Source organism: Capricornis sumatraensis, chromosome 9 (assembly GCF_032405125.1).
Source record: "Capricornis sumatraensis isolate serow.1 chromosome 9, serow.2, whole genome shotgun sequence".
In the NCBI taxonomy this organism is placed as follows: domain Eukaryota; kingdom Metazoa; phylum Chordata; class Mammalia; order Artiodactyla; family Bovidae; genus Capricornis; species Capricornis sumatraensis.
In genome coordinates this window covers 82,435,424-82,453,064 of record NC_091077.1, presented here as the reverse complement: position 1 = coordinate 82,453,064, position 17,641 = coordinate 82,435,424, and the positions used below count along the sequence as shown (strand labels likewise).

General features: G+C 35.6%; 1 protein-coding gene across 1 annotated transcript in view; it reads right to left on the bottom strand.

The window, feature by feature from the left end:
• XRCC4 (X-ray repair cross complementing 4) overlaps positions 1-17,641 on the bottom strand; it is a 282,226-nt gene that overhangs the window by 146,031 nt on the left and 118,554 nt on the right. Inside the window, exons 4-6 of the mRNA XM_068980715.1 lie at positions 16,561-16,727; positions 10,083-10,235; positions 8,944-9,047 (exon numbers count right to left, since the gene is read on the bottom strand). Coding sequence (XP_068836816.1) covers positions 8,944-9,047; positions 10,083-10,235; positions 16,561-16,727 — 424 coding nt within the window. The remainder of the gene's footprint in view (positions 1-8,943; positions 9,048-10,082; positions 10,236-16,560; positions 16,728-17,641) is intronic.

The following is a 17,641-nucleotide window of genomic DNA, read 5'->3' as shown; positions in this document are numbered from 1 at the left end:
CAAAGACTAATGGAGTTTTGCCAAGAAAATGCATTGGTCATAGCAAACACCCTCTTCCAACAACACAAGAGAAGACTCTACACATGGACATCACCAGATGGTCAACACTGAAATCAGACTGATTATATTCTACGCAGCCAAAGATGGAGAAGCTCTATACAGTCAACAAAAACAAGACTGGGAGCTGACTATGGCTCAGATCATGAAACCTTATTGCCAAATTCAGACTTAAATTGAAGAAAGTATGGAAAACTGCTAGACCATTCAGGTATGACCTAAATCAAATCCCTTATGACATCATGTGAAATGCCAGGCTGGATGAAGCACAAGCTGGAATCAAGATTGTCAGGAGAAATATCAATAACCTCAGCAATGCAGATGACACCACCCTTATGGTAGAAAGTGAAGAAGAACTAAAGAGCCTCTTGATGAAAGTGAAAGAGAGTGAAAAAGTTGGCTTCAGGCTCAACATTCAGAAAACTTAGATCATGGCATCTGGTCCCATCACTTTATGGCAAATAGACGGATAAACAGTGGAAACAGTGGCTGACTTTATTTTTCTGGGCTCCAAAATCACTGCCGATGGTGACTACAGCCATGAAATTAAAAGACGCTTACTCCTTGGAAGGAAAGTTATGACCAACCTAGATAGCATATTAAAAAGCAGAGACATTACTTTGCCAACAAAGGTCCATCCAGTCAAGGCTATGGTTTTTCCAGTAGTCATGTATGGTTGTGACAGTTGGACTGTGAAGAAGGCAAGCGCCGAAGAATTGATGCTTTTGAACTGTGGTGTTGGAGAAGACTCTTGAGAATCCTTTGGACTGCAAGGAGATCCAACCAGTCCATCCTAAAGGAGATCAGTCTTGAATGTTCATTGGAAGGACTGATGCTAAAGCTGAAACTCCAATAATTTGGCCACCTAATGTGAAGAACTGACTCATGTGAAAAGACCCTGATGCTGGGAAGATTGAGGGCAGGAGGCAAAGGGGTCGATAGAGGATGAGATGGTTGGATGACATCACTGACTCAATGGATGTGGGTTTCGGTGGACTCTGGGAGTTGGTGATGGACAGGGAGGCTTAGCGTGCTGCAGTCTATGGGGTCGCAGAGTCGGACATGACTGGGCGATTGATCTGAACTGAACTGAACTTTCTTTAAGCCGAGAGCTAATGATTACACAGAAAAAACAACTCACCTTGCTCAAGGATATGTATGTTGTGGGAGTGGGTCTGGTAAGACCTTTCTATCATCAGTAACTACTCGAAAAAGTACATAAGGTCTTGATTAGACTAGCAGATGGGGCTCTCTATACCCCTCCGATGTCCATATCAGAAGCTTTCTCCATCCGTTTCCCTTAATAAAAATGCCACACAAATCTCCGAGTGACTGAAGCCGTGTCTTTAGTCCCAAAGTGAAATTCTCTCCTTCAGAGATCACGAATCTGACGCCCTTCACCATAAGCTATCACTAGGAAGTTATATCAAAGGTACATTGTAATAGTAGGATACAGCGAAGTTATCATAGATTTGCTAAAAACCTTTGGTACATTTGAGACTTCTCAAATAAATAATATACTAAGTCAAAGTCTAACGCAATTAAAATACACAGAGAGTGAGGTAAGTCAGACAGAAAAAGACAAACACTGTATGATTGTACCTATATATGGAATCTAAAACACCCAAACTCATAAAACAGAATAGAATGACAGCTACTAGGGAATGGGGGTTGGAAATTGGGGAAATATTGCTTGAGGGTACAAACTTAGAACTAGGAGATCAGTAAGTCTTGGAGATCTAATGCACAGCATAATAATGGAGTCAATAATACTCAATTAAAAACTTCAAAGTTTCGATAGGACTAGATTTTAATTGTTCTTACCAGAAAAAAAAATGATATTTAGATATGTCATGTGATAGAGGTGTTATCTAATGCTTCAGTGGTAGTCACATTGTAATTATAAATGTACCAAATCTACACATTGTGTACTTTACACAAGGTCACATGTCAACTGTATCTCAATTAAAATATATATATACAAAGGATGACCTCAATAGAAATATGTACATTCTGGAATTTTCTCCAAAAGGTTTATGTCATAAAGTCTTCCTTATTTAATAATACTGATTATCTCTATGGAAAATTTACCCTTAAATAGGATTTCTCTTCTCTTTAGAAGAAAGACATGTTATTTTGTATTGCATCAATGACAATTTCCTTAGTGCTAGCACATACCCCAGGGTTTTTATAATATCTCAAAAAGAAATGTGCAAAGGTAGGCAATCAATCATTACAGAGGGCAAACACTTTCTCATTATTTTCTCCTGTGTGACCAACAGTATTGTACTCAACCTTTCTAGGCTTCTGTCTCTTCTGACAAATGATGGGCTTGTATTAATAATAGAAGATCTATATTAGATCTAGATTCCTCAAATTATGTCATCATTCTTCCACAAGGTTGTTTATGAATAAGAGCCCATGATTGCTAGGAAATACACTCAAATTGATTTTCCAGTTTTGTGATAGGTTCTTCTAAATCAAGCTTTTAATTTAGAGTTTAGAAACAAATGTGTCTATGATAAACAAGCTGGAGAATATTAAGGGCATAATCTACGATTCTAAAGCTGAATTCTGAGTAATCTCTTTGGCAGGACATGTTGTTATCCCTTCTGTGAGTGGACATTCAGTGTTCAAAGCAACGAGCTCTTTGATAGTTGGAAATTTTGGATTCTGTTCTATTTTTAAAAGCTACTATATCAGTATTCATCAACTGTTTGACATAGCCATTCATTTATTTTCAAAAAGGCCATTCTATAATCACACTTCCTTTCAGGAAGCCCACCAACTAAGCAAAAGCCTGAATTACTGATAGCAGTTATACAGGGACCTTCCTGTTGGACACGAACGAAGACTAATTAAACTAATGTGCTAAATCTCAGGCTAATAATTATAGAGAAAGTGGTAAGAAAGCTTATTTTCGTGGTTGTGGACCTTTAATACAAAGTGTAGCAAGCAAAAACATTTTAGAATAAGTATATTTCTTATTTTTATTTTTAGTAAGGTTGATTTAACTATTCTCTAAATGTAAGAAATTTGTTAATTTTATTAGAAATAATTATAATTTAAAAATATTGACTATCCAATAAAATAAGTTTTGTTATATTAAACATAATTAATGAGACATTAAAATAATTCATCTTGTGGTGGTTAAGTAGGAGCCAGTTAACAATATTTTCAAAATACTTAACTTATGTTAAGATCCTATTTCTATAAAATAAATCCAGTTTTTTCCACTAAATATTCACACATAATTTGAATTATGTTAAGACTAATAAATGCTTTATGATAATTTTTAAAATTCTTAGAACATTCATATACATTTAAAAACTGTTTTCACATTATTCTACTTTTAATATAGTATAAAATGATTAGGAAACAATATAAAAATCTGCATAATTCTAAATTATTTCTTAGGTTAGATCAGATATTGGTGGGGTAATTGAAAGGCCACTTGGATAAACTGTTGCTTAGTAATGTTTTGTCACTAAGATGCTATATCAATTATGCTTATATCATTGGATATTTTGGTGACCTAATTCAACTTGAAGTTTCTCCACAGCAATGGACATCAGGTGTTACCTTGAGTAGTAACTAAAGAAAGAGGGTTTCCTGTAGCGCAGATTGTTTAATAATACCTATAATAACCCAGTATGTTTCCACTGAATTAAAAACCAGAAACAATACTGGAGGTAGGAAAAATCCAGACCAACCAGGAGTCTTAATGCCACACCCTGACTTATCCTCCTTTGTAATCCAATAACTGAGTTATAAATAGGGAACATAGCACCTAGCTTATCTATCATAATCTTAATCTGAAATAAAGTGAAATACCTACAAACCCTAGGACTTAGTATGTAATCACAGTGTAGGAAATAATAAAGTCTATAAAAACACTGTTCTCTAGAAATTTTGGAAATTAGAACATAGAGAAAGCAAATTTTACTACAGAAAAATATAAAATGTAGTCATGGGGTGGTATCAACTGTGATGTTCAAATTTCAGAATACTTCAGAGATCTCCTGTTAGTTAATAAATTGTTGATGAACACTTTAAAGGCTTTTCTTAAACCTTTAAATGTGGCATAGTACATATAAACATGATGTCATTTATTAGATTGGACTACTTGTCACTAGTTATTTCCTCAACAATCCTAACAATGAGGAAAATTTAAAAATGTTGGAGGAAAAAAGTAATAAAACTGCTTATTGATAAAAATGTTACCTATCAGTTTCCTACAAACTATGACACTCCTACCTTACTTCTGAGTACACACATAAAGAAATATTTTACTTGAATCAATGTTGTGGAATCACTAAATGATTCCGGTCTCACTAAACCTCTGTAGGAATGAGGTAATAATGTAAACAACTCATGAGGAAATCTGGTGATTTTAATAATTAATGATGAAAATATATTACATAATAAAAACTATTATCAAGTTACACATTTAGCCATTGAAAGAAATGGTTTTCTGAAAGATAAATGTATTAAATTCCATTGATTTGTTTTCCTCTTGTTTTTATAGTATAGAAAGCATACATGAACCTGCAATATCTAAAATAAATTCATGTAGATCAGTCCTGGGTGTTCTTTGGAGGGAACGATGCTGAAGCTGAAACTCCAGTACTTTGGCCACCTCATGCAAAGAGCTGACTCATTGGAAAAGACTCTGATGCTGGGAGGGATTGGGGGCAGGAGAAAAAGGGAACGACAGAGGATGAGATGGCTGGATGGCATCACTGACTCGATGGACGTGAGTCTGAGTAAACTCCGGGAGTTGGTGATGGACAGGGAGGCCTGGCGTGTTGCAATTCATGGGGTCGCAAAGAGTCGGGCACGACTGAGTGACTGAACTGAACTGAACTGATTTACTTATACTCTAAGAAGTTATTGTCAAGATGGCAGAATTAGTTAAGGAAGAAATTCTCACTGCTTTCACCCACTACTCAATAATAATATATAAAAAGCCAAAGGACTAAGCTAGATAAAAGAAAATCCCATAGACTAAGAATATATTTTGTCACCAAAGAAGAATAGTTTATGGAAATTTGATATAATATGAGGTTCATTTTATTGTTTAACATATAAAATGTTTCTCCTCATATCTGTTTAGTCTAGTACTTAATGACATATCAAGCACTTTCTATCTAAGATTCACTTTTCTTTAAAGTAAACTTTAGTTTCATGAATACTTCTTAAAGAAGCAGAGAGAAAAGAACAGTTAAAATTTCTAATAAAAATGCTCTTAATTAAAACTTGTCAAAAGCAAGTTAAATGCAAAAAAAAAAAAGAGAGAGAGAGAGAGAATCAGAGACCTACAGTCAAATATGTAGTGAACTAGATATGAGTTAAAGAAAAAATAACGTAAAATATATAAAAAATAAGCAATGATCTAAACATTTTTGAAGAGAAGAAATTTTGCCAAATTTAAAATAGTACAATTATAGTTTAAAGGTTTGCTTAAAAGAGACTGAACACATAAAGGACCCTATATTTAACTGTATATTTTCTCTTCAAAAATAATTTTCATCTACATCAAAGGTTTGTAAAATACTTTGAATAGAGAACAAAATCAAAGGCCATTGTGTTTAACAGAAGTTCAGATTGTTCAAATGGAAAGAGTATTGATTCTCTTTCCTTGCGAACTTTCAATTACATTTGATTATTTTTAAAACAGAGATTTCATTTTAAATGGGCCACTAATGTAAACCAAGCACAGCCTCCAAATTAAAAGAAATTTTACTCTCACGTGAAAATGAGAATTTGTGTGTGATTGTGTGATCTAATTTAAATTAATCAATCAACTAAATTAATCAACACCAGTATACTTTCATGAATACAAGTAGACACTTTTTCTTTGTCTTTATCCATTTATTCTACCTTCTTCCCTGTCATTGGGAGAAGCAACCAAGCTCCCAGCTAAATAAATCCTGCCATTTGTGTATCTGATCCCATCTCATCTACTTAGAGACAATATTCCAGCATTTCTTACTTCTATCTACTGCCTGGACACTTTTTCCCCCCTCTATCCTTTCTTACCCCATCAGTATTCAAACATGACATTATTTCTCTCATCTAAGAAAAAAAAATACCCTCTTGATCTCACGCCCCTCTTCAGCTACTGACCTGGGTCTTTCCTTTTTAATGGTAAAACTTGTTAAAAGTATTGCTGATACTTGCTATCTCTTCTCCAATTCTCTCCTCTCATTCCTTTTGAATCTCCTGTTCTCTTCTATTTCCCACCAGTCCACTGAAAATGTTTTTATTAAGATCCCTAATAACATCTGTGTTGCTAAATACAGCAGTCAGTACTCAGTCCTCATCATCCTTGCTCAGTTTGAAGCATTTAACTCAGCTAATCACTGTCAAACGAAGATCATGGCATCTGGTCCCATCACTCCATGGGAAATAGATGGGGAAACAGTGGAAACAGTGGCAGACTTTATTTTTTTGGGCTCCAACATCACTGCAGATGGTGACTGCAGCCATGAAATTAAAAGACGCTTACTCCTTGGAAGGAAAGTTATGACCAACCTAGATAGCATGTTCAAAAGCAGAGACATTACTTTGACGACTAAGGTCTGTCTAGTCAAGGCTATGGTTTTTCCTGTGGTCATGTATGGATATGAGAGTTGGACTGTGAAGAAGGCCGAGTGCCGAAGAATTGATGCTTTTGAACTGTGGTGTTGGAGAGTTCCTTGGACTACAAGGATATCCAACCAGTCCATTCTGAAGGAGATCAACCCTGGGATTTCTTTGGAAGGAATGATGCGAAAGCTGAAACTCCAGTACTTTGGCCACCTCATGCGAAGAGTTGACTCATTGGAAAAGACTGATGCTGGGAGGGACTGGGGGCAGGAGGAGAAGGGGACAACCGAGGATGAGATGGCTGGATGGTATCACTGACTCGATGGACGTTGAGTCTGAGTGAACTCCAGGAGTTGGTGATGGACAGGGAGGCCTGGCATGCTGCGATTCATGGGGTCGCAAAGAGTCGGACATGACTGAGCAACTGAACTGAACTGAACTGAATCACTGTCTCCTCCTTGAAATACTTTCTTGACTTGGCTTCCAAGATACCACACCTATAATATTTGTGGCCCCCTCATTCTACTTTGTTGGTCTCCTCATCTTTCCCACCTCTGTACACTCAAGTGTGTTAGTATGGCATTCTTGAACCACTGATCTTTTGTCTTCTCTAACTCCCTTGAGATCTCAGCAAGCTCTAAATACCATTTTCACTTATATGTCAGCAGGGAGCCCTCCCTCAAAGTACAAATTTTTATGTCCAGCTCCCTGCTGAATATCTCAGAATTAATGTTTCTTAAATTGAGGTGCAGACCTTCCTCTTACAATCTCTCCCAAATTGGTAGTTCCCTCAATTGCTTGCCTTCAGTATTTCATTCCAAAAAGCTTACCATCATTGCTGTCTTTCCCTTCTAATTCACTTTTTCAGCAAATCTTGCTGCCTCTAAACATTTCTAGAATCTTCCCTTTGTTTATCACCTTCACTGCTTTCACTCAGGTCTAATCCCCTCTAATCCTTCACTCATTGTTAAACTAGCTTTCTTTCTGTTTTATCTTCTTCCATATTGATCCTCCTATAGTGAGGACCCTATTCTCAACACAACAGATTAATCCTATTAAAACAAGTCAGATCATGTCACTTGACTGTTTAAAACTCTGCAACAGTTTCCAGTATCACTCAGAGTGCAAACTGAAATCCTTACAATGACCTGTGAGACCCTATACACAATCTGGCCTCCCTCATCTCCTAATCCTTCCTATCTTTATCTTTTCACTTTATGCATACTGCTCTCCATGCTATTGCTTGAACACATCAGGCAAGCGCACACATCAAGGCCTCTGGACTTAACTTCTTTTTCTGCCTGGCATGTTCTTCCCACAGGTAGACTTATTACCTTTTTACCAAGGTCTTTTCTGGTGCTTTAGCTAAAATCACAACCCTCATTGTTATTTCCTCCCTGACATCTTCTGTTATCCTTCCCTGGTTTATTTTTCTCTTCAGCATTTATCACTACCCAACAAACTTAAATTTATTTACCTTGTTATTATCTGTTTCCCTGTCTAGAATTTAAACTCCATGAAAGAGGAACTTTCTGTGTTTTGTACCCTTACTGCATAGAAAAGTTCTCAGTATATAATAAACATTCAAAAATATATTTGTTAAATAAATGAATCAGAACATTTATACCAGAACCTTGTATGTATAAGATGAGTTCAAGGGATCCTACCTCTAGGAAATTTGTAAAACTCTAGAAAAATAATCCATGAGTTTAAAAAGCTGCTGGTCTGTTGGATTAAGTAAGCCTTAAGTACTCTGCCATTTCTCATCTTTTTTCTTAACCCACCTCCCTCTATTCTAGCACTTTTCTGAATAGTAAGAGAAAACAACAGCCATACCACCCTGAAAGTGCCCGATCTCATCTGAATAGTGAGAGGACTTAATCTCAGGATAATCTAAACCATTCTAGATCACCCTGCTCCTTCACGTAGCTCTAGCCGGATAAGACCTCAAATGTTAAAGGCAGCCAGCTTTCAGCTGGAGATATTTAGCATGCAGTCATATCTTGCTTACCACTTACCCATCTATGCTTAATAAGAAACATTATACCTTGGCATACATGTGTGTATGTATATGTTTGTACATGCTTGTTTGTTTTGTTGTTGCCAGTGAGTTGCTGCATTTTATAATGAATATTAATTTTTAACTTTAAGTAGCTGTGGTTTTAGAGTAAAAACCCTGAAAAATGTTTGTAGAAAAAATTATTTTCGAAACATTTTTCTTTATGGTTTTTTACCATAATAAGATATAAGCCCAAGTGAGGTATTCATCAAAAGAAATATATGTATTTACTTTACCTGGAGTTAACACAGGATTAGATGGAATTTCACTGTCCTCATCAGTACTTTCATCATAGACTGCATCTCTGTCAGTAGTCATTTCAGAACATGTTGGAGTTTCCCTAGAAAGAGAGAAAGGTGGAATTATAAATTATTGGTTCATTCTTGGCCAGGTCTCAAATTTACCAGTAAGTATTTATAGAAAATATCCTTAGAAAAACATTATAATTAACAAATATATATTCAAATTATGTAATTAAGAAAGCACTTTAAAGACCATTTGTTAACTCTCTTAAGAACAAGTGTGTTTTACCTAATGTAAATGTTTAGTGCTCACTGTAATTAATTCTTGAATCAGTTTATTATCATTTATTATTCATCTGTCAAATCACAATACTACTCTCCTAAATTATCTTGTGTGTGTCACAGAGTGGTCAGCGCTTTACTGATTTCAAGACAGTTCTGCCTTTGAGCAGAACTCATTTGGTCTTCCCAAAATTCTGAGATGGCTACCTTTGCTCTTATTATGAAGATAGTCAAGTGAGGCACAGAGAGTTTAAAGGACAAAGCCAAGGTGTACCAGATCAACACCTGAACTAGGATCATCTGATACTAAATGTTACATTCTTTATATTATGCCATTAGTAAATTTGTGCTTTCTCTCAGATTCAGGAATAATAGACCCAAACCTACATCAGTTAATGCCTAAAGTAATTATAATTGTACAAGCCATATCAGCCATAAGTCACCTATGATTCTTCCTTAAAAATCAAGTACATATTCATGCTCAGAGCCATTTGATCCTAAAATTAACAACTACTTAGATCAGGATTACAAATGTGTGCCCAACCTCTGTGGATCTGCAGAAGATTAAAGTTTTTAATTAATATATTCCTTAGTAATGCCAAAGAATTAAACTACTATTATTTAGCAGTCTCATGGCAGTTTTATGATTTAAGTGTAGGTGTGACTGTTGGGCAGATAATGGAGAGATTATGTTGTGTATTCTCCAGTCCACTGTAACTAACAACCACAGCATCCAACCCCCGCCTATGATATGTCACTAAAAAGTTTGCATCTAACTTTCATTAAGTTTGGGAAGAAATTCCACTAAAATGTATGCTTCTGCCATCCCAAAACAGAAAGGTCAAAAATACATCTTATGTTCGATGTTCTTTTCCAGTTCTTGAACTTCATTTAACAATTTATGTAAGCTTCTGATCTTTGCTTTCTTCTCATTCAGCACCAAAATGAACCGTTTATAAAGATCAGTCTCTACAGCTTCCTTAGCACTCACACATTTTTCAAACCTAAAATGTAAATTAAAAAAACAATTAATATATGGTGTGGGGTTTTCTTAGCATTATTCAATCTAATACTGAAGATGATTTAAAATTTTTTTTCAAGAAAAATACAATTAAAATCATTTTAAGTAAAAATTAATTAAAAATAAACAATTCCAACTTAAAAAATCACTTTAAAATGTTTTCATTGATTTAAAGTTTTATATTGGTAAACAAATAATTAGAACTTACTATTAGCATTTGTAGTTTACACACTGAGAAAAGGATCAAAATTGAAAATTCATAGCAAAAAAGGCTTTTAAAACACCTAAATGCCTAAATGTAATAACTTATGGAGGAGCCTGGTAGGTTACAGTCCATGGGGTTGCAAAGAGTCGGACACGACTGAACGACTTCACTTCACTCCCTTCACTCATTTCATACTTTATCGCTGGAGAAGGGAATGGCAACCCACTCCAGTGTTCTTGCCTGGAGAATCCCATGGACAGAGGAGCCTGGCGGGCCATGGTCCATGGGGTCACAGAGAGTCGGACACGACTGAAGTGACTGAGCACACATTCACATCTTTGGCTTATTTCCAAAAGAACATATTTGTGAGAGAAATTTGAAACAAGGGTAACGGTAGCCTGTTTCTGGTACTTTGTTAATATTACTTTAATAGCAACCGTGATCTTATTTTGGGATTAAGTGATTTACCTAATCTGTTCTCCCAAAATAGATTATGAACTGCTCCATAGCAAGAACATCATATACCAAGTTGTATTTTATAATCCAGCACACACACACACACACTTAAATGTATGTACTTATAAAATAAATGAAAGCATCCAACTTGAAATTTCCAAGGAGATATGTAAAACACTATATACTTTAAATTTAGGTATATAGGACAAAACATAAAATTCTTTATCATTTATAATTTTTTCTACAATATTCAAATGAGCTAATAAGAGACAGTACTAACTTTAATCCCTCATATATATATAAAGAAGGCAGACTTGCAGAAATTGAATATACTTGATATGTGCCTACACACAGACAATGAATAAACCTCTATTTTAAAGACTAAAACATAAATTATTTCATGCAATATATTCATTTAAAAGCAGTTGAGGACTTCTTGAAGGAAAGTAACTCAGTTCTGTGCTCTGTGATAACCTGAGGGGTTGGACTGGAGGGTGGGGTGGGAGGGAGGCTAACTAGGGAGGGGATATATGTATATATTATGTATACATATAGCTGCTTGTTGTCAACAGAAACCAACACAACATAGTAAAGTAATTATCCTCCAGTTAAAAAAAAACTAAAAGGGTAAAAGCTAAATACAAAAAACACTGAATATTCAAAATAAAATATTTCTGGATGGGAAAACAAGGAATTTAAGAATAAACGTCAAAAACACAACAAAAATGAGAGCAGAAACAAGGCGATTTCCTAGAAAATAACACCTGAAATAATACAGATTAAATGATAACCCAAAATAAAACGATATACAAATGTTAACATGTGGTACTTAGTGCAGTAATCCTTGTATTTTCAGCTCTGACCAAGTTTATACCCAGGTCAGGGTTGTTCAGCAAAAGAATATCTGCACAGAGTTCAGAAGACAAAGAATGCTAAAAAGAAATGGAAAAGAAAGCAGTGGTAAAGAGATTTAATAAGCCTTTAAGTACTGAAGAAGATGGTAAACAGCTGTTCCTCATCCTTTCTGATGACAGAACAAGAGGAAATGGCCTTCAAGTATACCATAAAGGACCCAGATTACCAATAGACGGAAGGAAGAATTTTCTGCCTGTGACTGTTCTTAAACAATGCAATGGGCAACCAACAGGAGTTGAAGATATCTCTTGAGTCTTTAAATATCAGACTGAATTCATCTGGCTATAATGTGATCCTAGCTTGAAGGCAGAGAAGAGCTTTCAAGGTCCCTTCTATTCTAATGATTCCATGAGTGTCAACCCAATTCAATCTGCTGAAAATTGCCTCCAATTATAGGTTTAATAACTATAACTCAGAGTAAAGCTAGAGAGTTTCTAACTTGATGTTTGAGTACAAACAAAAGACCTATTCACTAACACGGAACTTGAGAATTGTTATTTGAAACTAAGAAAGAAAAACCAGTGAAATAAATATAGCTAATGACCTAAGGATTTACATACAATAATTCTAATGTTTTCTCTTTCATATAAATTATACAAAAGTAAGTGAATCCAGTAATATCACTTGTTTAAAATGGAGCTAAGATTGCAATTATTAAATAGCAAATAAAAAATAACAGCAAATATATGTTAAAAGTATACATGTTAAAGCTCATCCTTTTCACTCTTATTGCAATTCTTCATTCCTTACTCAAACCGTATTCATTCTCCCCCATCATCCCAAATGGAAATAGCTTTAGATTTGGCTCTGATTATAATGATACATGTTTAAATACAAAAATATATGCAAAAAATACTCTCAAGAAGTAAGAAAATTTAATGCACAGTTCCAGACACACTTCAGTTCAGTCAGTTCAGTTGCTCCATCATGTCTGACTCTCTGCGACCCCATGAACCGCAGCACACCAGGCCTCCCGGTCCATCACCAACTCCCAGAGTCCACCTAAACCCATGTCCATGGTGTCAATGATGCCATCCAACCATCTCATCCTCTGTCATCCCCTTCTCTTCCTGCCCTCAGTCTTTCCCAGCATCAGGGTCTTTTCAAATGAGTTAGCTCTTTGCATCCGGTGGCCAAAGTATTGGAGTTTCAGCTTCAACATCAGTCCTTCCAATGAACACTCAGGACTGATCTCCTTTAAGATGGACTGGCTGGATCTCCTTGCAGTCCAAGGGACTCTCAAGAGTCTTCTCCAACACCACACTTCAAAAGCATCAATTCTTCGGCACTCAGCTTTCTTTATAGTCCAACTCTCACAACCATACATGACCACTGGAAAAACCATAGCTTTGACTAAATGGACATTTGTTGACAAAGTGATGTCTCTGCTTTTTAATATGCTGTCTAGGTTGGTCATAACTTTCCTTCCATGGAGTAAGCGTCTTTTAATTTCATGGCTGCAATCACCATCTGCAGTGATTTTGGAGCCCAGAAAAATAAAGTCAGCCACTGTTTCCACTGTTTCCCCATCTATTTCCCATGAAGTGATGGGACTGGATGCCATGATTTTAGTTTTCTGAATGTTGAGCTTTAAGCCAACTTTTTCACTTTCCTCTTTCACTTTCATCAAGAGGCTCTTTAGTTCTTCTTCACTTTCTGCCACAAGGGTGGTGTCATCTGCATTGCTGAGGTTATTGATATTTCTCCTGACAATCTTGATTCCAGCTTGTGCTTCATCCAGCCCAGCTTTTCTCATGATGTACTCTGCATATAAGTTAAATAAGCACGGTGACAATATACAGCCTTGACGTACTCCTTTTCCTTTTTGGAACCAGTTTGTTTTTCCATGTCCAGTTCTAACTGTTGCTTCCTGACCTACTTGAGAAACCATACAGGTTTCTCAAGAGGCAAGTCAGGTGGTCTGGTATTCCCATCTCTTTCAGAATTTTCCACAGTTTATTGTGATCCACACAGACACAAACTAGTATCATTTAATTTTCTCCTTCTAGGTATTCTTTATCTAAAGATGTATTTTACAAAAAATGAGATACCATCCATATTTTTGGCAATTCACACTTCTCCTCTTAACATAACATAAACATTTCCCATGATATGCTTTTTGCTCATATAATATCCTATTCTCTATTAAATATATTTCAGACCTATCTACCATAGCTTCTAAGTGAATTCTCAGCAACTATTTTGTACCCCGCCTCACTCTCCAGGCACATGTAGTCTGGAAAAAAAATCTGATAAAGAAATGATTGAATCATGAATGGACACTGATATAAGGCTAATCAGGAGCAGCCCAGGAAAATGAACTGTGACTAGGCCTAAAGAGAGGGCCTCAACTCTATTTTCTATGTGGATAGATAGATACCTAACTCAGAATGTCCATGTCCTATTTCTAATCTCTCTGAAGACTCTTGACCAGTACTACTGCCTTATGGAAGCAGTAGTGGTAAATCCTTCACTCATTTCCCAGTGAACTAAGGCTCTGGACGGGGAACAGTTCAGGAAGTACAGTTTGGCTGTGACCAAGGTATATTTACAACTCTTTAAAACAGCCACTTTCTGTATGATAGGAAAGAAAGCCAAATTTGGAAAATAGGTAAAGCTACTAATCTAACATCTGGAATTCATCCAGAGCCTAGAATTCTCTGGAGTAGATTTTGTTTCCTCTGTTTGGAGGGCTATTCCAAGAACACACATCTTCAATTTCTGAAAAAGATATGTGGTCCAGTATTCAGAAAAAAAAAAAAAAAGAATAGATGGAGCATAAGACTGGTGACAAGCTACATGGCTGTGCATTTGATCAAACAGGTTAACTTTTTGTCACAATAACACAACAGAATTTTCTGGATAATTCAGAAATAGCAAATTGAGCATTGGTGCGACACATATTATATGTACCCTCACTCACTGTCTTACAGCACAGGGTGTGTTTGTCTCTACTGTCTCATCTTTGTTCCCTGCTGATTTCCCTCCTATGGCAGTGGTGTGGAATACTGATGAGACAATACCTCTTTCAACCTCTGGCAGACGTTTTAAAGCAATCTGCTCAAGTACCAAGTACCCAGTCTGCATTTTTGTGGGCAATTTGTGGATCAAATTTCCTATCATCCTGAGGGTATTTTGAGTTTTTAAAATAATGGCTTATCACAACCAGAGTACATCTCCTTTCATTTGATTTATTTTGAATATAAAATAGAAAAATACATCCAGAGTACTGATATAAGTCCCAAAACATGCTTTCTAGAACATTTTATATTAGTTCACAGCAACATGAATTTCAAAGAGAAAGTTAAAAAGAAATAATAACATATTTTTCTGTATGGTTTCTTAACATTTATATAATTTTCATTTGGTCTAACTATAGAATTGGAGATAAAAATTAATTCAGAGCTAAAAGAAAACAAGATACTTAATCAATATAAAAATGAGAGTCAAATATAACCAAGTTTTAGGTGATAGATGTTAGGTTCATGCCTTACATTAATTAATAAATATAAATGAATGTATAGAAATTATTTCTTCTAGTAAACCTCATTTATACATAGATATATAGATAAAACCCCTTCATATTTTTCATACACTTCCCCATATACTTACTGATGCACATATAGAACAATATTAGTGAGCACCCTAAAAAGACCCTAATTTGATAAATGTTCAAATGTTCTTATGTTTATGGATTGAATAAAAGATAAAAAATATTTATATACTGGATGTAATAATGAGCATTATTACTATTTTATATATTTTGCACAATTCTTTCATGTTACAATGTATATGCTAACAAATACATGCATATTATATTAATATGTCTTTGTAGAGATTTAAATATTCACAACATACATTTCTTTCAAATATCTTTTATATAATAGAGTAATACAGCTATTCCCTGGACCAGCCTAGATCATGATATAATTGAGAAAACTGCGTAATTGAGAAGATAGGTCACTTTCTTCTTCATTGTTTAAAGAGGCAAAACCAGGAAAATAAAGGCTTCCAAATGTCTTATCCAGCAGTAACAACTACTTCTTTTTAAAATGCTGAGAATATGATCTTTCAATCAATCTGCAAAAACTAAGTTTTTCTCAGGAGCCAAAACATACTTCACCTGAAATAGATGTCATTCATAAAAAGATTTCAAATAAGGAATCAACTATGCTTATCTATATTTCATTTCTCTTTTTTATTCATTATTAATCTCAGAGGTTAAAGCGTCTGCCTGCAATGCAGGAGACTCAGGTTCGATCCCTGGGTGGGGAAGATCCCCTGGAGAAGGAAATGGCAACCCACTCCAGTATTCTTGCCTGGAGAATCCCATGGATGGAAGAGCCTGGTGGGCTACAGTCCACGGGGTCACAAAGAGTCGGACACAACTGAGTGACTTCACTTTCACTTTAATCCTTATAAATATCAAACTTCCTAAACTTTGCTTGCTATTAATGGGTTCTGATCCCCACTGTCCAATTACTTCTTACTGTTATTAGTTTTCTGGTGCCACCAAATACTAATGACCTAAAAGTGTTGCTGTTCTCCTATATTGTACAATAACGACCAATAATTTAGTTTAATCACATTAAGTAGAGGTATAATCAATGGCACATTTTGTTTTAAATATATGATAGTCTACATATAGCATAAGAGTATAAATCATTAACTTAGAGCTACAATAATATAAAGAGCTTAGTGTTCTTAAGATACAAGCACATTATGTACACACCGTCCTTGAACATCATTCCAATCTCTCAGAAGCCTTTCATTTTCTTTCTGCAGGTGCTCATTTTTGGCTTGGCTTTCTGCAATGGTGTCCAGGCAGTGACAAATAAGTTCTCTAATGACCTCAGCTGGGCTTGCAATTTTCTCTAGGTTGAAGGAACCAAGCCTGAACTAGGATCAAAAGAAAACATGATTAGTTTTGGGAGAAAATCAAGATTGAGTGGCCCAGTTTTAAATATATATTCTTTCTTCTGAGAGGGGAAAAAAAAGGTGTAAGATTTAAATATAGTGCATTTGCCAGATATAAATACAGTGACCAAAACTACTGGGCAACCTCCTACTTTCTTACTAAAGTTTATCATATAAATCAACATAAAACCTAAGAAAAAAAATTAAGTGGTAAGTCACTCTCTCACATTTTAGCAGAAATGAAAACAACATAAATACCATAAAAACATGCTACCATCTGTTTCTACTGTCTAGTACATATTTTAAATCACTATACATCTTCCCTGGTGGCTCAGATGGTAAAGCATCTGCCTACAATGCAGGAGACCCAGGTTCTATCCCTGGGTTGGGAAGATCTCCTGGAGAAGGAAATGGCAACCCACTCTGGTACTTTTGCCTGGAAAATCCCATGGACGGAGGAACATTGTAGGCTACAGTCCATAGGGTCGCAGAGTCAGACACGACTGAGCAACTCTACTTTCACTTTCATACTCAGAATAATAAAATAAATTTCACATGAAAACTCTTTTTTGGGGGGGCCACACTGCACGGCATGCCTACAGGATCTTAGTTCCCTGACAAGGAATGGAAACCATGCTTCCTGCTGTGCAAGCACAGAGTCTTAGCCACTGGACCACCAGTGAAGTCCCATACATGAAGATTCTAAACCTCAGTTTCTGTTAATACTGATCAGAAAAGCTATCTCTGAAGAAAGAGCAAAAATTTTGTAATATCTGAGAGAAATATAGGGTTTTAAATTTATAAACCTGGGAACAGTAATTACTTCTCTGTCAAAAACCAATAATTTATTACTATAAATTATAAATGATAATATCATATGTCAAACAAGTACTTTT